General features: G+C 41.2%; 1 protein-coding gene across 1 annotated transcript in view; it reads right to left on the bottom strand.

Moving 5' to 3' along the window:
- CRIP2 (cysteine rich protein 2) overlaps nt 1–18,913 on the bottom strand; it is a 45,733-nt gene extending 26,820 nt beyond the window's left edge. Inside the window, exons 1-3 of the mRNA XM_018567927.1 lie at nt 18,849–18,913; nt 6,974–7,068; nt 1,951–2,008 (exon numbers count right to left, since the gene is read on the bottom strand). Coding sequence (XP_018423429.1) covers nt 1,951–2,008; nt 6,974–7,068; nt 18,849–18,891 — 196 coding nt within the window. The 5' untranslated portion in view covers nt 18,892–18,913. The remainder of the gene's footprint in view (nt 1–1,950; nt 2,009–6,973; nt 7,069–18,848) is intronic.
- Between the last annotated feature and the right edge of the window lie 6,675 nt (nt 18,914–25,588).

Genomic DNA, 25,588 nt, shown 5'->3' on the forward strand with positions numbered 1-25,588 from the left:
CATGGTCACATGTCCTAGTCACAAGTGCCAAATTTTCAGGAAGTAAAGGGAGATCTAGTAATCTGTCCTTAGTAAACATGGCCACTGTCAGAAGACTGGAGAAGAAAAGATAAATAACGTATGCAAAGAATACAAAGCCTGCAATTATCTAGAAGTATCTGTTTGTAGATTGTCATTCCTAAACATTTCTAAATGTGTGCTTGTTGTTATTTTAAAGAGATGGGTAAAGGTCCGCTTTAAGTTCATAATTTAACACACGCACATAGTTCAACACAAAGAGCAGATTGACACAAGGAGTAGCAGCGCAAGGTAAAGCTTTGAAATGAAGCTACAACATTATTGTTATTTGTACTAGTATTCAAATTCTTTATTATTTGCATACAGATAGTGTTAACTATGTCTTCTGTGATTGGTAATGCAATTCCATGCATATCCTGCATATGTATGCAGTCCTTAAAGAACCGCTTGAAGGTGAATACTGTTGTTTAAAGTTTGAGCTTGTTTGTAAGTCCAGATTCTGGATCTAGAGAAGCAGCTGGCAACGCTGCAGATCATTAACAACTTGGAGAGGAGTTTGTACCTTACCCATCAGAGTTACAGTCGCACGGGGCAGAACAAAATTTTGAGCCCCCCCCCCCAATCGACCCCAGCGAGCAGCCACATAATTTGCCTGCTTAATTGTGTTCGACCATTTATTGCAGCGCCATTTTTAATATTAATTGGGCCCTGGGCAAGATACATCAGCTTCCCCCGAAAAGAAACGAAAAAATAAAAACACTATATACTGTATATGCAGGGCTCAAAATTTCCACTCGCAATTGGCGAGTGAAAATTGCGTGGGGGCGAGTGGAAATCCAGGGGGTGGACTTCCGCCGCTTCGGCCAGCAGACTCAGGACTCGAGACCCTGCTACACAATGGAGTCAGGACTCTGAAAGGCAATAAACTCAGGACTCTCAATGCAAGTTGGACTTGGACAAGTCCCAGGAGCCAGGTAGCCAATGCTCCTTAAAAATTACAGCTGGCGCCCAACTTTCAATGTGTTTTCTCTAGTTGATGTCAGTGGAGCTGGCTCCTAAACAATCTTGCTTGCTGGTATCAGTGCCGATACAGAATATTTGGGTGAGTACCCAATGCTCCAGCATTTACCCCGATACCGGAACTTCCGGTCAGAGGGAGATTCCCTCTAACCGGCAGTGCCGCAAGGGAGCATGGAGCTGGCTTCCCGCTCAATCAGGAAGCGGGATGGTGGGTTATGATCTGATTGGCTAGGAAACCAGCTTCACTTGCCGCTAGGCAGCCTGGCTTTCTGACCAATCAGGAAGCCGGGCAGCACGTCATGACCTGCCTCCTGGCTTCCTGATTTGCTCGGAAGCCAGCTTCACTTGTTGCTAGGCAGCCTGCCTTCCTTACCATTCAGGAAGAGTGAAGAGGAAACAGACTGGAGTGAGTGGTATAGGAGCCAGCTGGCATAGCGGTTTGGGCGAATATAACTTTGGTATTTTAGCTCCCTAAACAAAATGAGCCCTTAACCCTTGCAGTGCGGGGGTAGCCCTACTGCAAGGGTTAAGCTTTTATTTGGCTGGAGTTCTGCTTTAAAGTTTAAAAATGATTCCCATTGTCTGCATGGTTTACTTTTGCCAGTACCAGTTGAGCCTTTTTCAACTGACTGTGAGTGAGACTCACAAATTTCATATATGAGATTATAAACATAAACTACAACAGTATATTTCTTACAAAGGCTATATTAAAATGATATATTATTATAACAAATAAATAGAAACAAAATAAAGTTGTATTTGAAAAGTGGGCTTTTGGTCAAAGGAAATACAGATTGAATTTGATATTATATAAAAAGAGTAAACTGAACTGTGAAACACCTAACCGAGGGGTTAGCAGAACTTCTAAGTGTTTTCTTTATGTTTCTTATACTATATGTAACAAAAACTTACCCTTTGGTCCATATAATGTTGCATAGCAGGGCTTGTGGCAGTATGGTTTTCCATCATGCTGAAAAAAAGAGTTACACATTTATCAGGTTATATAGGAAAAATAAATCTGCGCTCCTGGATATGGCTAAATTGTACTTGTATCAAAAAGCAGCTATGAAAATAAAGGAGGTGAACTGCCTTTAGATAGATAGAGTAAATCCTTCATATACACAATATAAATTAGATTTAAAGGAACAAAAATATTTCTGAAATCAATCTTCAGTTTGATGGACTGGAATAGGAGGATTTCCACATGTAGACAAAAAGCTTCCTTGGCCACCCTCTTTAAGCTCCAATTGTATCATAATACAGATAGACACCAAATACATAACTGGGTTTGGCAAATGTAGATTTTTAACCATACCTATTGGAAAAGAGGCTTCTTATTTAAGACCACACTAAACTAATATTGCAATACTACTCTACTTTACTGCTGGGTACTGTTGGGTAACTAGGTGGGGGGCTGACATTCCATCTCTCACAGATGAAATGTGGGAGACAGTCCTCTCACGCACCATACCTTCAGTTATTGCATCTAGACATAAATTAGTGCAGCTTCATTTCTTGCACAGACAATTTAAAATGGGTTAACTTGCTTCGCTTTCGTGCTCCCATTGTCTTGCGGAAGAAGCAGCTTTTTGCACTTTATTTGATAATGCCCTGTTATTACAATCTATTGGGCAAGTATTACTGAATTTATAAGCAACAAATTTGGTCCACCAAACATTTGCAGTCTATTATGTTGAATATGTGGTCATTATGGTGACTTAAACATTCCCTCGTCACTAAGGACACTGATCATCCTATTGTTGTTTTACGCCAAAAACTGATTGCCATACATTGGAAAAGACACATACCACCTACAATCAAGTGGTACCTCTGTATAAACTTACATATCAAGCTAGAGGGTGTCCACACAAATTTAAAACCATATGATCCAGATGGATTGATAATCAAGATACAGTTGAAATGGATGGGTAGTGCTGAGGATTGGGTTTGCTGCAGCATCAGTCCCTCCTGGAATGATCTACCTGGCTGTATAAGTGCTGATACAAATGTGTGTGAATTTTGGTGTTTGGAACATGCATTTTTCCTCCTTGTCAATTATACTGTATTGGTCAAATACACATGCACTTGTCCTTGTATGTAAACTGTTAATGCCCTTTGTTTCTGTTGCTACTATGTTCTCTATAATTTTGTTTGTGAAAAAGCAATACACCTCTTTAAAAAATGTAATACATAAACTAGCTCTGCCTGGTTGACATCAAAAATGTAGTACCTAAACTTAAAGTGTACCTGTGCCCAGGCCATGGACAAGAAACAATTTGCATATTCTTAGAATGAGTAAAAGAGCTTTAACACAAACCATCCCTGACCGGTCTATGTGCTCTTAATGTGAAATAATTCATTCCACCCCGACACCCTCAGCCCGACACTCCCCGTCGATCTGTTTGCTGATCATCCTCCCCGCTGAATGGGGATGGAAGCAATGATGCATCCATTCTGGTTCCTCAGCTGTCATTCCCTAGCTGCAGAAGACGTGAAAGAAGCTATTGGGGCACAATCTGCACTCCAATAGCTTCTTTGGACTGGAAAGGTGACACTAGAGTAGAGTTTTAAGTCCCCCGCCCTTGCAAGTGTGCGCATATTAATGTAAACATGCGTCGGGGGTGCCTACGTAGGAAAACAACAATCTCCCTACAAGGGCCAGTATTCATGAATATCTCTAAACTGATGACCTGTACGGGCTTCTAAAGTGTCGCGTACGGACAATTTGGGGTACTGTATTTTTTTGCCATTACATGGATGCATGCATTTCTTTACCTGGGCATGTTGGGTATCTATTTACGCATCGTAACCTCATCTTTTATATTTTATTTTTTAATAATGGGTATTATATTAGAAAGCGAAAGGGTTAAAGAACAAGCATCATATTAAGGACCGCTGCAACCCTGGTAGTTCCGCCAGTGATGCTTTACGCTAATTGCAGGACACATTTTGGTAACAATAGGCTTAGTTACGCCAACAACAGCAGTCTTTTACAACAATTATTTATCGGGAAAAAAAAGTATCTCTCATCTCTTGCCATGCTGATTCATCCGGTATTCAGTCTTTGCTTACTCAGCTTAATCTGGCTGACGTCTGAAGGGAGCTCCATCCGCTATCAAAGGATTTCACCCATTTTTCTCACCCTCACAACTCCCATTCGCGGATAGACCATGTGTTCACCCTGCGTAATTCTCTTCCACAAGTGGAATCAGTTTCTATTGGTTCCGCTCCTTGGACTGATCACGTTCCTAATCTTGTTCTTTTAAATATGTTTTTGCCCAGCTCTGGCCCTAAACCCTGGTCACTTAATGAATCCCCTTTGTCCAATCCCCAGATTGCAGCTGATCTCCAAGCTGCACACTGGAATATATGCGCCTTAATATACATACCTTATTTTCTCCCGTCATGTTATGGGCTGCTTAGAGGTCTGTTATTAGGGGACATCTGATTCACATCACTAGTTAACGAAAGAAAGAACGATCCTAACGTCTCAGACAACTGGAAGGGGCTCTAGATGTGGCCTCTGCTCAATTTAACAATCTCCATCTCTCCCTAATTCTGCGTCCCTTCTTAAAGGATGTAATGACCTCAACTTGTGTCTGAATGAAGAAGCTGAACATTCCCTTCGTTGATTGTGTTGATTGAAAGTTAAAGTGACATTAAACCCTCAGATTTTTTAACATAAAACAATACTGTAATGTGTGCCTTATTGTAATCCATGGTTGTTTCCCTTCTCTTTGCTGCTCTTCCTTTTAAATCCTTCTCTCTTGCTGGGCAGAACTTCTGTTTTGCAGCAGACTGCCTTGTCTCTGAAATGGATACATGGTGTCTGTGTGAAGGTTCACAACCTGAGCCAGCAGTACAGGAAGAGGCACTCAGCTGCAAAGGGAAGTTCTCCCCTAGCATGAGAAGAGAGAAGGATTTAAAAGGAAGAGCTGCAAAGAGAAGGGGAACAACCATGGATTACAGTAAGGCACACACTACAGTATTGTTTTATGTTAAAAAATCTGAGGGTTTAATGTAACTTTAATAAAAGTTTGTAAAAGTATCAAAAGCGTGCTTTTTTTGATGGGGGGTTAGGTGGGGACACTTCATGGTTTCTTGCACTGGGGCCCTGAGGTTTCTAGTTACGCCTCTGCTTCATGGCCTTATATTATAAAAAGTTCTCAGACATCCTTTCTCCTCATTTAGTGTGTATGTTTAATTAACTGCAAACAGGTACCATACTTGGGCAAGATTTCGTCCTCTCTAACATTTGTATGATTCTGTAACCCCAAAAAGACCACACGTCTTGGGCTACTTATTGTCCCACTTCCTTGATCAACACTGATGTTAAGCTCCTAGCCCAGATCCTTGCTACCAGGATTAATACTTTCTTACCTACCCTTATTGCTAAAGATCAAGTGGGCTTTAGACCTGGCAAACAAGTGGAGCATGAGAGATACATACCCAGGACTAAAAAGAGGTGGAATACATTAGCTTTGTCTAAGGAGAGTAGTGGCAGGACAAACTACGTTAACTTTTTATCCTTTTTGCTGCCAGGTAATTTTTTTTTTCTTAGCACACATGTTAAAATGCACATTTTAAGCCTGAGATTTTCTTAAAACCCCAAAACCATATAAGTTTTCTGAAAGGAGACACCCTCTAGAATGAAATGGTGGCAGTTGCAATTTTTATGTCACATAGTAGTAGAGATTTTTGGGATGTTTATTTATTTAATTAATGAAACTTTCATTTTTAAAGCATTTTACCTAACTTTATTGCTATAACAAGAGGGATGAAAAGACCCCTATGTGATAGTATAGTGGTCGTATTCCTATGTGATAGCATAGTGGTGGTGGAGGTATTATTTAAGGAGTCATAATGGGTCAATTAGACCCCTAATGTCACCTCTGCACTATTTTTAAGTTCAACAAGCTAAGGGAAACCGGTAGTGGTCAAGAACAATCCACTATTCCCACTATAAAGCATCTATGCTCTCTAAGAAAACACCCTTTATCCATATATGTAATGTAATATAACATCTATGTATAAAAATGTATACAGTCCCCGGGTTATGAACAAGATAGGATCTGTAGATTTATTCTTAAGTTGAATTTGTAAGTACAGTAAGTTGGAAGAGGTACATTTTTTAAGTGTTACTCCAGCCAAAAAAATAGTTTTTAGTTTTGGATAGCATAGGGAAGGGTTAACCCCCGGTAATGTTTGTTTTGCTGTGTGTGCCCCTGTTCAGAAGATTTCAGCTCACTTTCTGTTGCTGTGACAATTGGATTTTGAAAATTTTGAGTTGTCCTGGAAACTAGCATTGGTGATAAAGAAGACATGGGCATCCCTCCCCTGCATTTCTAACAAGAGCCAACTTCTTGTAATGTATGTACAGTAATACGAACCAGACCCAAAAAAGCGGGCACTGCTCGTCGGCACGAGCATGGTAGCATTGCAACTACTGAAATGCTGCCATGTACAATATTCTCACCCAGTCAGCGTACCGACTTATCTTCAATGTAGAGGACATTGCAATAGAAATACATCAGGGAAGTTTAATACATCCGAGACTTCCTTTATATTGATATACAGGTATTTCTATTGCAACCTCCTCTACATTGAGGACAGAGACTTTACAGAAGGATGAATATGAATGGACCCAGAGATGTGATGGCGGTATGGCTCTAATACCCTGATGCACATTGTAGGTGCACAAGTCAGTACACTGATTGGGTAAGAATATTGTACATGGCAGGTGCCTTGTTCTCATGGGATCGCATGTGCAAATTGGGCCAATAGATGACTCAAGAATAAAAAGCTTGTTTTGGACACATACTACACATTGTTATTTGTGAATCAAGCTTCCTTTTCTGACATATAAAGTATTTATACTGAAATGCATATTCAAACTTTCCTTAGACAGCTTTGATGTAGAGTGATCAAACCTCACCTCAGCATGCCCTCCAGGAGTTAGAGTCTTATTACAATGTTCACACTTCAAACAGAACTTATGCCAATCTTTTCCCAGTGATGTGACCTTCTCAGCTGTAAGAATAGAGAAAGCACAATGTTAATATTCCTGTTTCAAAAAAATATTGCAGACAAATCAGATTATAAATACATTTTAAGATCAGAAATATAATGTTATGTCATTCACAAATAAAAGTTGTAAACGCTTTTTTAAAAGCTGAACTCCCAATGCGAAAATGAGAAAGCAATTTTTTATAGACTCCAGTCTCAAGACAAATTTCACTACTTATGGAAATCCTGGTTGACCTACTATGTGCCTAAACCATAGGAGTTTAGCTCCGATGTTATCCCTTAACATGTACAATTTATGATAATCCTCCTGACCTTCCTTCTCTTATTGGTCACACAGACCTGAAATTACCGATATTCTATTCTTATTCTTTATTTTTCTCTCTTCTCTATCTCTTGTCCTCTTTTAAAAATATAAGGCTGCTAGTTAGTTACATAGAGGACCCATACCTAACTGACATACACTATTCTATTTGTCTATGTGCACTTGATATACATGCCTTGCACCTTTTTTATGTATCTTTTAACAATCTGACATGTATGCTTTGGAAGTTTTATATAGCTCTTATTGTGTCTGTATGACTACTGCTCTTGTCATCTTGTCACCTTTTACAATGCTTATCATCTGTTACTGATATATTTCTCAATAAAAATGTATTGTTCAAAATTAAAAGTTGTAGCAAACAGTGCTAAAAAGCTGCAGTGGAAAAACACTCTATTATCACCACCAAGCTAAAATTATTGGCAATCACTACTTTCTATAACTAATATGCCAAAACGAATGATAGTAAATGTAAACATAAAACTAATAGCAATTTATTGCACTCTTAATAAGTTTAAAAACATAAAAATCCTAATAAGAGGCCCCCCTAATAAGAGGGCATGGGGCTAAGCTGCAGGCCATGGCATTCCCACCCTGCAGCTGTACACAACTTTTGTTACTAAATGAAAATCCCACATAGTGTTAAATAGGACACAATTATTATAATATACAGTATAAAGTGCCAAAAGAATTCCTGTCCATTCGGTTTACATTGCTAAAAATGGATCCTATACATTGTTAAAAACAATAACAGTAAACAAGTAGCAAAGGTCCCAAAACACCTTCAGTTGAAGGGACCATTCTCCGGGATCCAGACGTTGACTATAAATTGTTTCAATTTCATATGCTAGAGTTGTTAATATATTTTGGGAAAGCAATTTAAAGAATAATATTCAAAAGGAAAACATTTCCAAAGAGGTTTATAGACATGTTTTGAGCTTCAATGAAAATGTAAGTAATTTGCAAATTAAGCCTCCCTGCTTTCTATATTCAGCTATTTAATATCAGTATTTGTACCCTATTCCAAAGGCCATTATAAGAAACTGTAAAGCGAGGCTACAAAATGAGGTCATGCAGCAGCTAAAAATAGCTGAAATGGGCATATGTGGAGGGATGGGCAAATAAATACATGACAGAAAGCCTGCTCCTAGATTAACATCCAGTTGTACTTCATTGTCTAGCGAGTAAAATAAATATTTGGAGGCACTAAGACAGCAATTTACATTATTTTGACTTTGATTAGTCAGCTATTATATTATTTTTTTAGCTACAATATTATGAACAATTATAATATACACTTTGTCTAGTTGATGTGGCAGCTTACCTGCTACACTGGACCCTGAAAAATATTGTCCAGAAGCATAAAACATTGAAAAATGACTTTTACAATAACAGAAAGGATTTTTATGCAAAAAAATAAAGCAATGGTGATCTTACTGTTGTGTTCCTGGAAATGTTACTCTGGTACACATTTAGATATATCCTAATGACCAAAGTTTGGGCACAGGTACACTTCAAGTGTGAAATAAGCAGTAAAGGAATGTGATCCTCTAACTGGATCATTTTGCCTTATTAATCTGCACTCCGCACTTTTGTAAATAAAGCAGATAATAGAAGATAACATATTTTCTTAGCATATAGAGAGAAGGGAGACATCTGTGAGTTCAGTGTTAGCAATTGTAGTGTTTTTCTTGAGACTTCATTTGTTTTTTTTGCATGTATCTCTGAAAGACAAGGCCTCTCTCCTGATGTCTATAATTAGTGTCTATATACACCTTCTATAACAATGTGCAGATGTCTCATTTTCAGGGTTATTCACAAAAGGGTGAAGAGCTTGGAGAAGGCAGGAGAAGGGAACAATCTAGGACAAAATAGCTGATTTGAAAAAATTATCCAATTCCACTTTCCAGTTTAGCTAAGCTGTTCTAGATTGTTCACTTCTCCTGCCTTCTCCAAACTCTTCACCCTTTTGTGAATAACCCTGTTAGTTTTCATACCATAAAAAAGATGGAAGGGGTCCTCATCTAATTTAGCTATTTGACTGTTCACCCTATAAAGTACTCTATACATCACATGAATTGCTATGCCTTTGCTTAAATGTTTGTCATGAACAACTTACATAGTATAGTCCATCTACACAAACTTGTTTTGAGGGTAAGAAACTATCTATTGATTAATCCCCTAAAGACCTAGAAAACCTGAGACCTTTGACTTTGAAGGGATATTCAGCTGCTGAAGGACTGGGTTCCACGGACTTGACCTCTTGGAGAAAATTCAGTGTCAGGAAAAGGAAATGGACACTTCAAAAGGACTGTGTTCCAGATGAGAAAATACAGTGAATTCACTACAGGAATGATCTACTTAAGAGTCCAAAGGGTCCTTGGCCCTCGCCCAAGAATAAATGGGTGGCTAAAATAATCCCTTAAAGACAGAAAACGACTTGTGTAGTATTCTTTGTCCGATAAGAAACTGGTGGCTAAGATGCTTTAAAGAGAAAAAAAAAGAAAAACACCCCTAGTGTGGTAATTTCTTGCCAGAACCAGTGGCAGGCGCCTTTAAGAGGAATAGGGAAAAATAACCCACAGTGTATAAATAAAGCCCCTTTGTAATTGATTCGCATTTATTGTGGTAATATAATGGTACAATGATGATGTATATGTGTGTACATTTTCATCACTCTCATTGCTGGATTTTGTACTTGTTATGCTATGCTTTACCCTGAAGATTTCCTGTTCCTACAGAACGTTAGGCAGCAATAATTGGGCTGTGCTCACTCTGCTGATCCAGCCCTTTCACATAGGTGCTAATTTACCTGTGTACTCAGAAGAGTTCCTCAAGTTACTTGGAGCAACTGTCATTTTTTTATTTAGGTTTTTTTTTTTTTAAAGTAGCCAATTAAATATGAAATTGCAGAACACAAAGGCCCAGAATGAAAGGGATTCTGGTGTATTTGTATTTGGGATACCTCAAAGTTTTGCTAATGATAAATCTCTTGTCATTTTTCATCTAAATGTTTTAAAAAAAATGTATGATACAAAACAATCCAATAACTTGCACTATGTGCATGATTTCAGATGTAACTAAACATTCGCTTTAGTTCAATCTCAATTTTATTAGCATTTTAACATATAAAAGCACAGTACGGTACAATACAAAGAGTACAGATCAAACACCTTTCACTAAGCCTACACTCACACCAAGGCGTTTGGAATTTTTGCTCGTTTTATGTGCACAAAACCGAGCTTACACAAACGAGTATTTAAACGCGGGACCTTTCATAGACGTCTGGGACAGAACGATAAAAGGATACAAAGTGTAAGAAAAGGAAAACAAGGAACTTACAGCTCATTGTATCATGAAACATGACAGAAAATTGAAAATGTGTAACCATAACCTCTAAATCCTTGGTTCTCAACTGGTGGGTTGTGACCCAAAAGTGGGTCCGACCCTTTGTTCAGTGGGTCCCTGTGTGCCTTCCACTTTTCTAGGTGAGAGGCTCCTCAGCCTCCCCCTAGCGCAGCACTGTCAGTTCTTGCGCCAAGCAGCTATTCAAAATATGCGGGCCGGCGCCAAGCGTCAGCTTGAGGTAGGGTGGGCTCCATCCATATGTGCATTGCTTACAGTTCCCTCTCATGTCCTGTAGAGGTGCCTGGACCAGAGTGACGCCACATTCTGGCTCTCGGCACCTCTATAGGGCTTACAAGGGAGCTGTACAAGCACTGGACATATGGATGGAGTTCCATCACAGCACAGCAGCCCACACCGGACCCCAGCCTAAGGATCCACCACAGTTCTCAGAAGGTAGGGAGACTGGGTGGATCTTAAAAAAAAGAACAAAAAGTTTTTGTTTTTTTGTGGAGTGTGCATGTGTGAGATTGTGTCTGTGGTTGTGTGTTTTTGAAGGCCTATTCACACTAGTACAGTGCGTTAATCGCACAGTCCCGTGCGATTAACGCACTGTACTTCGCAATCGCAGCTACCGAGCATTTTGGTATGAGAAGTGCATTGCATTGCCATTCATTTGAATGGCACCCCAAATGCACCTCCCACCCACAGTTCTATTGCCCACATCGGAAAAGGGCAGTACTGCAATGCCTTGCGTTCCATTGCAGTGCAACTTGGGTCACGATTTAATGACCAAGGACAAATGTGGGTCCTGAGGTTACACAGGTTGAGAACCACTGCTCTAAATAATATAATGTAGCCTTGAGAGGAAGTTCAATCCCAATATACTGTAAGTCTATAAACAGCACAATAGGTCATCAGGGATGGAGAAGACCAACAAACAGTATAAAAGGCAGAACAGTTGAAAAAGAGGCGAACTGATATACATAACCAAGTGTTAGAGAAATAAAGAAAAATTAAGAAATAGAAGGGACAGGGAAAGGGAGGTGGGAGAGAGAAAGAACTCACCAAGAACAGAAACACTGACACACACCCCCACCATGGTTCCAAGGCACAATCCTCACCTCCTCACACAGAGATTAGTTGCAAGAAATCTGGAGATTCACAAATGCACTCCATACGGTTTAGGTAACTTGAAATCAATCCCATGTATCATGTCCAGATGCCACTAGGTGCTCCAAGTCAGCAATGTGATCTAGCTCAACAGACCACTCAGCAAGGGTGGGTATCACCTCCATACACCAATGGTGAGAAATAACAGTCCGAAAGTACATCTCTCTTGGCAGATTTCAAGGAGCAGGGGATCATGGAGAGGAAGACAATTTTTGGATTGTTAGGGACTGATGATCCCGTCCCCCTAGAGCAAACCTGCAGGAGATTGTGCCAAAATCTCTTTAACAGAGAGAAACCTCACTAAATGTATGCCGTGTCCCCCCTGAACTTAGAGCACCATCAACACAGATCAGAGAAAGCAGGGTAAAAACGACAAAGTACTACAGACACCTCTTCCAACGTGTCAAGATTTTTAGGTTTTTCTGCTGAGATTCGCACGCCAACGACAGTGTACGCGATAGTACAAATGATTTTTCCCAATCATCCTGGTCCATAGTCAAATGTAGTTCCTTTTGTCACACTTCCCTGTGCAATGATCCGGCGCTGGGTTTTGTCTACTGTCCCAGGTGCTCGGCTCCCTGGCAATCCATGCTGAACCTCAGTCTTCAATGTTCAGCTCACTTGTTGCCTGATGTTCGAGCAACAAGTCATTACTGGACACCCTGTGTACTATTTGCCTTATATACCTGCAAATTGACATTTACCTGCTTTGTTTCTTGTGTCTCCTGGGATTTCCTTGTGCACCCTGAGTTCCTGCTTCCTGTGAGTTTGTCTTCCTCCTGTGTGGCTGTTTGTCCTGAAAGCCTCGCTCCTCTGTTATGTCCAGATAGCCATGTTGTGCTGTCTCTCTGCTGTCTTCTTGTGTTCCCTTACCACTGTTGTTTGTACTCCTGCTCCTGTGTCCCTCTGTATCCGGTACAGCTGTGTGTGTGTGTGTGTACTGGCCTTGCCCCTGCCATCTGCCTTGCATCTAGAGCCCCGGTGCTGCATCAATTCCTGATTCTGTGCGGGTGCACTAGAGGGCCGCAACTTGGAAGGATTGCAGCAGCCAATCATCCTCACCATTAGAGGCGCTGTGGAAGACCTGGCCCTTCTTAGATCCTGCGCCTCGAGTGCGTCCCCGGACTTGAGGAATTTGTTTTTGTTCCATCCTGTTATTGACTTTGAATTAATATATTTGCTACTAATATCCTATATCGGAACAGTATCTAATTGAGGGGCATCCTGGCAATGGAGATATTTCGGCTGGATGGCTTTAAGCAGTATTCATGGTTAATGAGTTAGTATATAGCACTGTATGTAACTTTATGTACCATGACATATATTTATTTGTATGTACGTTTGTATATTTTGTTTAAAAAATGTTTTGTTTATGTTATAAGCCTTAGCTAATTCTTGCAGTTGAATCATGTAAATGTAAATGGTTATTTGGGATTTATATTCGTATTTTTTCATTAATTGCAAACTACTTTAGGACTGCTGCCTCCATAGAACCCATTATTGATGTTTTCCTCTCGATGGATTTCCCATGGTGTGCAGCGCTAATTTCCCTCCTCATGCTATGCTATGGGTATGGGTTACTCACTGGCTCCCTTTCTGTCTATTCCCCTCCTCTCCTTGATGGGTGAATATTAGCCTCTCTGGGATAGGATGGAAGGGTGAAGCATCCGGGCGAGGGACACTCAAGATTGGAAGTGTTAGCTAGAGTTTGGAGGTTTCTTATTGTTACCGCCTGTTAGCGCACATATACCATTCTGCGCAAGCACTTCTGCGCATGCGCTTGATGGATTCATCGCGTGTGACATTCTGCCAGATGATTTGCAGACGCCACAAACAAGTAAGGCAGAGAGAAACGTCTGCAGCGTTTGGTGGGAAATCCTTGTGCGCTGTGGACAATTAATTACATCTATATCAAGTTTGGGGGTTATCATCATTCCACCTAATCAAGAGATGCTTATCATACAACCTCTTACAAACTTTGAAAGTAATGGCAATATAACTATATAATGTCATTCATAGTGTCACACAATGAAGCTATATTGGGGAACTATCTGGTTTTCTACGCATTTCAGCCTTCTGTCCCTCTAAGGTGAGCTCTAGCTCAATTTAATTTGAGGATAAAAGGGTCAATGTATCATATAAAGATGATTTCATATTGACGCTAGTGTATTGTTTTCAGAGTTTTGAGGGGTGCTTCTCCTGGTTTCTACCTTTTTCTCTGTGTCTGAGGGTTCCCTGTTTGGTTGGCAGCATTTTCTATTGGGTCGTACTAGAGGATCGTTTTAGTAAAAATGCTTGGAGTGCAATACAGTACAGTATTTACAAGTGGTTAGGGGGAAAACCATGCTATCTAAGTCCCCATATGTGCATATGTTGCATCATTAATTTGGCATTTGTGAACCGTAGATTACTTCGCTCACCTTCCTGAGCGGTTTTGCAAAACGCGTTGAAGGTGGAACAATTTATGAACATTGGCGGAATCGCCTTTAAACATCCAGTGCTTAACACCATATGGGTTCTGTATTTGTAGATGCAATTGTTTAGTCTTATTCTTTAAGACTTTGAAAATCCTCTGCTAAACAATCATGATCTGTTTTATGGGTGTGTTTATTGTTATTTTATTGTTTTCTATGTTAATAAAAACATTTTGAAAATCTTATTAAACTGGTTTGATTCTATTGTGGTTTTTGTTCTCATCTCAGAAAGCCCTATATTATTTCGTTTTGTATATTCATCTACATAAGGGTGAGATGAGAATACGTTTTTGGGAGACCTAATACTTATATACCTTTGTTGATTGCATCATACTTATTGATAGATATTCCAATGAACTTCAAAATTCGAAATTGTATACCCTAATTAAGTCAGTAATGCTTATTTTATATCTTGCATAAGTTGCTGTTATATTTAACAAATCCACATCCTCTTGTTTTTGTATTATGCAGTCTTATATCATGCACTTTGTTCTTATTTGAGAACTGTAAGCACTGGAAACTGGTGATGCTACAGAAATAGCCCATACATACAGTTACACAGTACATGTAATACAGCTGCTCACATGTAAAATTAAATTGCATTGAGATAGTACTTAAGCACTGATGATCACATTAGTATGCCCACAGCCAAATAACCTCTAACAGTGAAAGACTAATCCCACAGATGTTGCAATATTACCAGTAGATGACTTCCCTATAATTAGACTCCAATGCTACAGTCTGAAAATGCTTAAGAAATATGACAAGTTATTGTTTTAAAAGTTATTGTTAGCCTTCGTTCACACAATGCGATTACTGCTGCTTGCAGATGTGGCCGCTGTCACCTGGTGTTTAAAACAGTGCCCCATTTGGAATTCCTGTGGCCGGAATCCGTAGGTTCCTGCCACAGTTATCCCAAATTGCATAGTGTGAATGAAGCCTTATGTTATAAATTAAACCTGTTTTATGTACAAAATGTAAAATTAAACTATGTATATTTTTAATCATACAATTACAGCACACAGACAAGCATATGAGTTTATAAAATATTCTTCAAGGCTTTAATGAAATGCAATAGTCTATGTAAATACTATTGTATTTTACATACAAAAAAGTTAATTAAATCAGGTCTTCATTTTGTAAAATTTGTTATATTTTATAATCTGTTTTTTTCAAATGTGTTGAATTATCTAATACAACTAAAATGTGATTAAGTAAATATATATTTTTTTCCTTTTAGTGTTTATTTTATTTAACAAAAAGGAGGAAACAGAAGTCTAAAAAGAACATTTTTGAACAATGGAGCCAGAACCTAACAGGAAATAAACACTAATTTGCAATTATTAGGCAGAGCTTTTTTCCTCTGCTACCGACCGAGGCACTCTACACCAAATATATATATAGCAACAGTTAAGTTTGTGTTTCCTTCCATTATTCACCAACTACATTGCTAAACTTAAACTAGAGTTCAAATGCCTGTAGATGTAACTTCTCAACTCCTATTAAGTCATCTCATACCTTTTATATTCTTATGTCACTATCCAGTAGTATCTAATTTGGAAGGATGGTTAAAATGAATTTAAAAAATACTCATTCCAGGCATTTATTTTATGGTTTAAACTTTAAAGCAGACCTTGCACTAAAATGCAAGGTCCTCATGTGGCTGCCCTGCACCCTGTTAACAAAACAATGCATTACAGAAATAAAAAATCACTACACCTACAATAGTAATTTTTTACCCAATTGTCACGATTCCAAGGATATGAGCCCATGGGCACAGGGTCTAAGAGCCAGAGGATATTCTGCCCAGACCCCCTCACAGACGTTTGGACCCAGGTACACCCGTGGAGAGTATTGTACATGCAGGGGGGGGATGTGGCAGTGTTCTAGTCAGCACTGGTAAAGCTGAGATGCCAACTGAGAAGACCAAGATCCGGAAAACAGGCCAAAGGTAAGGGCAGGCAGCAAACTAAACCAGGAGAGAGAAGCTGAGTCAGTACACAAAAAGTCAAGGAAAGCAAGTCAGGAACAAAGGCCCAGAAATGTTGCCACAGCAAAGTGAGCTGGTCTGATCTGGTGGGAACTAAAGGGAGAGGTAGGCAGGCTTGGAAGAAAGTGGCCAAGAGGCAAGGTATATTAATTAGTATGGGCACATTCCTGGGGGGGGGGCTTTACATTTTTTTGGGGTATTTTCAATTTTATTTTATTTAACTTTATTATTTAAACTTTTTTTTTACTTAACTTAATTGCTATCACATCGGGGGATCACAAGCCCCTATGTGACAGCACATTGTAGATGATAGGTACATTTTTGTTAATAGTTTATTGCTTAAAGGTGAACTATGGGGTATTTTTCCCCATAGTTCTCCTAAGGGTCACGGGATGACACAAACTAGTGTCCTCCCATGACCCAAAGCTCAGTATACCGCAAGAGTTCTGAGACTGCCGCAGCCGGGACAAATCCCGACATTACTGTCGAGATCCACCCAGCTGCGTGATTGACAGACCTCTAGATAGGCAGAGCCAGCTGTACCCGCCCCCTCCCCGTCCGTTCCTCCAGTCAACGCTGGAGGATGAGAGCGGGGAGGGGGGAATCCCTGCAGGGAGCAGTGAGTGACAGTCAGGGACAGGATCGAGAAGTAAACGATCAACGGTATGTGTTCGCTCACTTCCCGATCTATTGAGCCGACTTGTGACAGATTAATTGTCCTACGTCGGCTCGAACTATGAGGATGAGTGATTTTCACTCACCTCATAGTTCTCCTTTAACTCCTGAGTTTAGTGTCACTTTAAACAGTTTCTAGGTGTTTGTATACAATGGTAGTACAGTAAACTCTCTGTTATCTTGAATTCAACTAACCACAACTCTCATCTAACCAGAAAAAAAATTCCCAGTGTACTAATTGTTCTGCTGATCTGCGGCATGTATTGTTCTGGAAACGATTGTGTGTCTATTTGTCTTAATTTGCTTTTGATTACTGCATTTCAATATTAATATGACGTCAATACAGAGTTTATGTTATGATATGGTATGGTATGGGGTATGGCATTAGTTAGACCTATTTTTAATAGTAACTCTCAGGGCTTGTTCACACCAATTGTGGTGCGTTTCAGAGCAGTAGCGGTTGGAGTGCCCAGCAACCGCACACTGAACTTCCCCTTCGTTCTGGGGCGCAGGGGGGCGTGGTGGTGCATTGAAGTCAATAGCACCACAGCCACGCCCCCCGCCCGCAGTGAGATCGAACGCGTGGCAAAACATTGCCTGCATTCCGGTTCAGTGTGAGCACAAAAAATAGAGCATGCAGCATTTTTTTGCGTTCGCAGTGGACCGTAATGCAGGTAATGTTTTCCCACGCATCCGATCATACTGCGGGCATGGGGCGTGGCTGTGGTGCCACTGACTTCAATGCAGAACGAAGGGAACAAAAGGAAGTTTAGTGAGGAATTGCTGTGCGTTCCAGAAGTTACTCACCTGGAACGCACCGCAATTGGTGTGAACAAGCCCTTAAGCAACCAGAAACTACATTTATCCAGAATCTACCAATCCCCGTTGATGCCGGATAACGGGGGTTTACTGTATTTGGGAAGTGCTGAACTTTACCATGTTATCCCATAGCACAGAAAGAAATGCAGTGAAGGCAAACCATTTCTGGCCAAATGACAAAATCCAGTCCATCAATAAATACTCTTTTGGTATTTATTACTGCTTTCAAGATATTGCCCATTCATACTCTATATAAAAATGATGCAGATGCTGGGTTTAGGAATGTCGACATGTTATTCATATTTATATAGTCTTCCCATGATCGACTCCTCCTAGTAAAATCATTCTCCTTACTCAGACACACAAGGCTTTTTTTTTTAACACGAAAACACCACTGAAAACCAATACTGGAGCAGACAAAATCTGGAGCAGTTGCCCATGGCAACCAATCAGCTTCTCTTTCCAGTTTGTCAATTAAGGTTTGAAAATGAAACGCGGATGCTGATTGGTTGCCATGGACAACTGCCCCAAATTCTGCCTACTCCAGTATTGATAAAGTCCCCTCAATATCATTGTAAATACAATAATGAACTCTACTATTCACTGCATAAAAAGCCAAATTAGACCAACAGAAATAAATCACGCCATCCAGTGCCCATAACATCATCCTGAATATTCCAATCGCCTACATGTTGTCATTTGTACTCATAATATACTATAGACATGCAATGCATTTCCCTTGAATCCAAATAATACAAAGCAATACATTCCCGACTAGGAGATGGCAGAGTACATGAGCCATGTTCTGTTATTTGTTATTTGTTAGAACGATGCAGCAATATTATCTTCCTAAATGATGAATTACAATATTTACAAATGAATTACATCCGCTCCTAAGATAAAGAAAATACAATTCACACCAGCAGCAGATGCTGCTAATACAGAATGATGAAACGATATAAAATGATCAGTGTAAAATCCCCCTTACCGAAATAGACGGTTTTGTCACATTTAGGACATTGAGATGCCATGGTTTTTGTTGAGCACACGCAGCCTCTGGTAAGGTTGAATAGATCCCAGTGTTCGATGGTTTCTACCAGTCACTCCCAGCTCGTAACAGCTCAGCCTCCGCTGTATGGGAGCAGATCCTAGACACAGACACACAGGCACGCCTTTACTCACTGCACTGACGGATCACTTTGACGCAATACAAAGCATCTTGGAGCTTATATAAGAAGCTACAATGTTCAAAATGCAATAAAAACGAGTGTTTTAAAAAAACATATCTCAAGCCAGACGGTTAGCGTATGTGAAGGCATTTTTTTTGGGATTTGGGTAGAGTACAAGAGGGTTAGACAATTGGTCTTTACCGATGCCTGATGCTATGGTATTTTACCCCTTTATATGTCCTGGTGAGTGCTGTCACCTGTATTGTCACTAGAGCAGAGGGGGAATCCTTTGATGGTGACACCTTTTCCTGCTTAAAGTGACACTAAATGTTAAAGGAGAACTATGTGGTCCAATGTTTTTTTCCAGTTTTAGATTGCTAATGATACAGGAGTTCGTATTGCAATGTACTCCTGTAATCAAAAGCTCACCATAAGCCCATCATTCAACATATTAGACACTAGGCAGGGCTAAGCTCTGTACTGAGGAGGGATCCCGACAATATTGGCGGGATCCTCCCCACTCGTCTCTCCTCCCTGCGATTGACCCGCTGCACGTCCATGAATACACGCGCAGGCCTAGCAGCTTCGTCCCCGCAGCTCTGTCCCTGCCTCCCAGTCTCCGTCTTCTGTCCACGCCTTCCCTCCATGCGCTACTGTGTCTACCACTTGTCCCTGGCTCCCCATCTCCGTCCTCTGTCCCCACCTTCCTTCCACGCGCTGCTGTCTCTACCACTTGTCCTTGTTTCACCATCTCCATCCTCTGTCCCCACCTTTCTTCCCCCCGCTGCTGTCTCCACCACTTGTCCCAGTCTCCCCAACTCCACCCTCTGCCACAGCTTCCCTCCACACGCTGCTGTCTCCACCAATTGCCTGTGCCTCCCTGTTTCTGTCCTCTGTCCACGCCTTCCCTCCACATGCAACTTTCTTCAGCTCTTGTCTCTGCCTCCCCATCTCCATCCCCACCTTCCCTTCACGTGCTGCTGTCTCCACCACTTGCCTCTGCCTCCCTGTCTCCGTCCCCGCCTTCCCTCCAAGCGCTACTGTCTCCACCACTTGTCCCTGCCTCCCAATCTCCATCCTCCATCCCCGCCTTCCCTTCGCGTTCTGCTGTCTCTAACGCTTGTCCCTGCCTCTGTCCCCGCCTTTCCTCCACGTGCTGCTCTCTCCACCGTTTTCCCCTGCTTCCCTGTCTCCATCCCTGCCTTCCCTCTACGTGCTGCGGAGTCCACCACTCGTCCCTGTCTCCCCATCTCCGTACTCTTCCCCACCTTCCCTCCACGCGCTGCTGTCTCCACCACTTGTCTCTAGAGGCCTCTCCAACTCCGTCCTCTGTCCACTTCTTCTGTGCACGCTCTGCTGTCACCACCACTTGCGCCTGCCTCCCACCTCCGTCCTCTGTCCTCACCTTCCCTCTATTGGTTATGTGTTTAGATGAAGCACTAAGGAATGCTGAATTAAGTTTTGCTTGCTTAGAAGAACATCACATGTATGTATACAGCATTGTGCAGAAAACATATATATAGAAATAAAACAACTTTCTGTGTATCATATATAAGAATGCACATAGAGATTAACATTGCACTACAGTGCCATCTACAGATCAAAAGACAGATCAGTATATGCTGTTGGATTTCCAACACCCTTTCTCAACAGCATATGCATTGCTATATGACATTTAGCTCCTCTCGAAGGAAACTGTAATGATCCTTTGGCAATGGCTTGGTGAGTGCATTCTTTCTGATGATCAGAATTGAATGTCGTTAATGGCTTGCTCTTGAGTGCCCAGGTTTTATTTTCTTGGAGTGATTTTATTTCTTCTTCTGCTGCTTTTCTCAATTGATTGGATTCACGTTTTTGTAAATTTCCGACGTCTTCCCGTGATGTTGGTTTGAGTATACTATGTGTCTTAGCAGTATATGACAGCTTGCAGGGTGGTATTCCCTTTGTCACCCGAGTGGATCTTCTAATTTCAGGTTGTTCAGCAGAATTTAACATTGAGTTATCCATTGTGAGTTCCACCTCTTGTTCTGAATCCTGTGCGACTTCACTTTGTTCAGCATCCTTTGCTAGTTTACTCGGCAAATTCACTTCACAACTTCCGAGGATCATTGATTCTGGTGATTGGTTCTCAACTAAATAAATGCTGCGACGTATTGTCACTTTGTCAGTCTTTGGGTGGAGGATTCTATATACCTTACTTTGTTCACTATAGCCCACCAGAATACCTTCAATGGCTGTGTACTCCAATTTAGATTGCTTCTTATTTGGAATACAGGCGTAAGCTTTACATCCAAACACTCTGATGTGTCCTATAGGCTAGGCTTTGATCCATGCCACATTTCAAATGGGGTGCTTTTAACGGCTTTTGATGATAGTTTGTTTTGTAGGTATGTGCAGTCATGACTGCTTCTCCCCAGTACTTCTTAGGTAGTGGTGGGCCGAACACACCCAAGTTCGGTTCCAGTTCACACTTTTGAACATGGAAAAATTCTAACTCAAACTTCGAACTCAATGTAAGTCTATGTGACGAGAACTCTGAAAATCAAGCCTTATTTGCAAGTTATTGGCCATAAAAAGGGTATGGGGATCCAGGTACTATCAATGAAAAAAACACTTCTAAAAAATACCATTTTTAAAGGAGCAACGACTTTAACATTGCTTAAAGTGAAACAATAAAATAGAAAAATTCCTTTAAATATTGTGCCTGGGGGGTCCCCTTAAACTGCCTGTGAAGTGCCAAATCTGTACAATGTATAGGACCTGCTGCAGCAAAATGACATTTATAAAGAAAAAAGGACATTTAAAAAAAAACAAAAAACAAACAATATCAGACCCTTTAGGTCAGGTAAGAATCTTAGAAGGGGCCCCACCCCCCAAAAATGGGGAAAAAAAGATGTGGGGTCCCCCCTAAAATTCCCAACCAGACCCTTGATCGGAGCACAGGCCTGACAGGGCAGGAAAGGGGGAGGGGACAAGTGAGCGGCCCCCTTTCCCTGCAATACCAGGCCACATACCATCAGCATTGGGAGGGTGCTTTTCCAGGGTAGCCCCTGGAAAAGCACGTTGCCCCCGTGCCGATGGGGTCAAGGGCCTCTTCCCCATGAGCCCTGGGGAGTTGGTTGTGGGGGTGCTGGCAGGGTGGCTTATTCACATGGTGTGTACCCCTTTAATAAAGGGGCACCCAGATGTGGCCCCCCCTTCTGAATGAGTAAGGGGTACCCTTACCCATTCACTAATGGCTCAAATTAAAAGTTTTAAAAAAGACACCAGACTTAAGGAAAATCATTTAATTGAAAAAAAAACAAAAGACAAGTTTTTGACAAGTCCTTTATTTAAAAAAAATGGATCCAACAACGTAATCCAGGGTCAATCACGACATCCAGCGTTGTCCACAATGACGACGACTCGATGAAATAAAAAATAAATAGAAATTATCTTTTTTTTTAACCTCTTGCCGTCCGCCCGTAGTAGAAAAACGGACGGACGGCACTGCTGCATTGGCGGATGGCGCCCCCTAGCGGGCACGCACGGGCAGAAAAGACCCGTCCAATGCGAACACCCGGTACCGGGTGTTTCACATATAGGCGATCAAGACACCTGACCCGTCGGCTCGCAACGAACTCTCGCCACAAAATGGCATTCTGAAAGATGCCGGCAAAACATTAACAATTGGGCGGAGCTAGCAGTGACAGTTAGCTAGCTTCGCCCAACTGTTTACAGTTGTACGGCACCTGGCAGGAGAGCCATCATTACTTTGCCCAATCATGGTTCTTCAGTGCAGGTGCAAGGCTTTAGCCAATCAAGGCTCCACAAGGCACTGTGCGGTGCGCAGTGCCTTGTTGGGCACTCAGCGGGTGAACAGCCTGCCGAACACACGAACTAGGGATATTCGAGCCAAACTCTTGTCCGACTCGAACATCGAGCCTAACACTATTCTTAGGTAGGTTGGCATCTGACAGCATGCATCTGGCCATTTTGATCAGGAGTGTATGGTGTGGTTGTCTGGTGTACTATACCCTGTTTCTTGAGATATGATTCCACTTCCTTACTGATGTATTCCCCTCCATTGTTGGTGCGTATATTTCCTGGTTTCCACTGGAATTTGTTGCTGGACATGGCTACAAACTCTTGAAGTGTTTCTGATGTTTCATTCTTGAGCTTCATCAGATAAGTTGTTGTGTAACTGGAATAATCATCAATGAAAGTCAGTAGATATCTGTTCCCGCCTGATGTGGGAGTTTTCATTGGTCCCCACATGTCGCGGTGTACAAGCTCCATGGGGTGGGAGGTTTTTCTTTGAGGGGCCTGTGGTAGTGGGGTACGTGTGGCCTTTGCTTCCATACAGTATTTGCATGTCATGAGCATTTGGCAGGGCAGTATGGTTATATCTCCTGATAAGCTTCTCTATATAATATCTTTTATGGCTTCTGGGTTTCAGTACCCTAGTTATCTGTGCCATAGGTGGATACATTTTTTGTGTGGATTATGAGTGGCTGTCTTGACTCTTTCTCTTGTAGGTGCCTTTTGTTTTCTCTGCTCGACTTTCCAGATTGAACAGTCCTTTTTCAGGTGACCAGTCTTTTTACAGCGAGCACTGTATGACTCTGGAAGGCTGCATAGCAGTAATGCCACCACGTGATTATCTTTATTTCCTATCCAATTGCACATAACTGTTCTACAATTTCCAGCATGGCATTCACATGCTCACACATTTCCTGGCTTTTTTTTAGCCTCATTTTATATACCTTGTAGCAGAGATAGCCTACTGTTAAGGTTTGAACGCTCATGCAGCTTTTGTAATGCAGTCCGTATACCAGTAGCCGTATTCTTTTTTCTTATGTGGACGAGCTGGTCGTTTTCTAGAGGAGTAAACTAAACATGAGATTGTAGTCCATCAAGAGAGTGAGCTCGGAGCGGTGGCTACTTTACAACACACACAGGGACCATGGGGACAAAAAGTAGCCACCCTCCAGTAGAAAGGACAGTGTCAGCACCAATTCAAAGATGATTTGAGGATCTACAGCTGATTGATACACAGATCATTGTCAATAGTTGAGAGAATTAAATGCATTTTATAGATTTAACTCCTGAGTTTAGTGTCACCTTAAGCTGGCCATACACAGGGCACATTTTGGCTGTTTCTCCATGGGTGGCCCTATTGGCAGTCTCAAACCCAGCAGCCTTCAATTTAAAAATCAAAGAAGCCGGGCAGAAAGTTTTTGGCTAAAGAGTGACTGCAGCCAATTAGCTACAGTCACTGTTCAGGTATTTTGACCTACTATACTACTACTGTAAATGTATGGCAGCCTTTGCTGTAAATGTATGGCAGCCTTTAGAACTGCCACAGTGAAAGGTAAACCCCACTTAAGCTAGCTATACACTGTTTAGATTTTCAAAAGAACCTTTGTATGAAAGATCTTTTGTTTGACTTTCTATTAGTTGATGGGGCCAAATGACGATCAATTTCGACCACAGTGACAAAAAAAAAAATGCTTGTAGGACCGGATGGAAAGTGTTTCTTGAACAAAGGAAATTCTAAAGCTGCCCATGCATTATGCGGATTTTGGCTGATTCCTCAGGAATTGGCCGAAATCCTCACAGTGGGTGCCGCTTTTAGCACCCTCTTGGCCGGCATCCCTTGATCAGCTGATCGAAGGAGCCGGCCGCTAGCAAGCAGTAGATATATGAAAAAAGTTTTTAAAAAAAGCAGTTTAACTGCTTGAAGACCAGGTGTTTAGATCCCCTACCTGGCCAGGCCATTTTTCAGTGTTCAGCGCTGCAGTAAAAAAAAAATAGAACTATGTATGGCCAACTTATTAGTAAATGTGTTTTTTATTCAGGAAACTTCATTCATTCCAAAATTGAATGTTAAAATCAAACGAAATCTCGATTGACATTCGTCTGAAGTGTCTGCTGGCATTATCTGGTGTTAAAGAAAGATCTTTTGTACAAAAGTCCAGTCGGAAATCTACTAGTGTATGGCCAGCTCATTTAAGGAGGTTTCTAAGCTTCTGTCTGTGTGGTCCTTAAAGTGACACTAATCTCAGGAGTTAAATCCTAAAAATTAGGGCTGGTAATGATTAAAATTTTCCTGTTCGATGAATCGAATTTTTTTAAATCGATTAATCGAATAATTTTGATTAATTATAACGCACATACAGAGCCAACTACATTGGCCTATACACATACAGCACAGCAATGAAGTAATAAAATGAACTAGGATCACACTAATCCAGCACGTTATTAATCTCACGTGCCCCACTCAATTTGGCCGCAGCTTGAGTGGGGCAACTCAGAATAATAACGTGCTGGATTAGTGTGATCCTAGTTCATTTTATTACTTAATTAATTGCTGTGCTGTATGTGTATAGGTCAATGCCAGGGATCCCAACCTGAAATAAGCAATTTCAGGGAGGTGCCCATATAGCAAACTAGCTATTGCACCCGCCCCCTACTGCTTTCAATCACCAGAAGAGGACCTGATAGAAAAAAAAATCAGGTCACCCCTCTGCTGATTGACAGCAGCAGTGGGCGGGTGCATTAGCTAGTTTGCTATTGG

The sequence above is a fragment of the Nanorana parkeri genome, unplaced genomic scaffold (assembly GCF_000935625.1).
Source record: "Nanorana parkeri isolate BGI_ZX_2015 unplaced genomic scaffold, ASM93562v1 scaffold1116, whole genome shotgun sequence".
Classification (NCBI taxonomy): Eukaryota; Metazoa; Chordata; class Amphibia; order Anura; family Dicroglossidae; genus Nanorana; species Nanorana parkeri.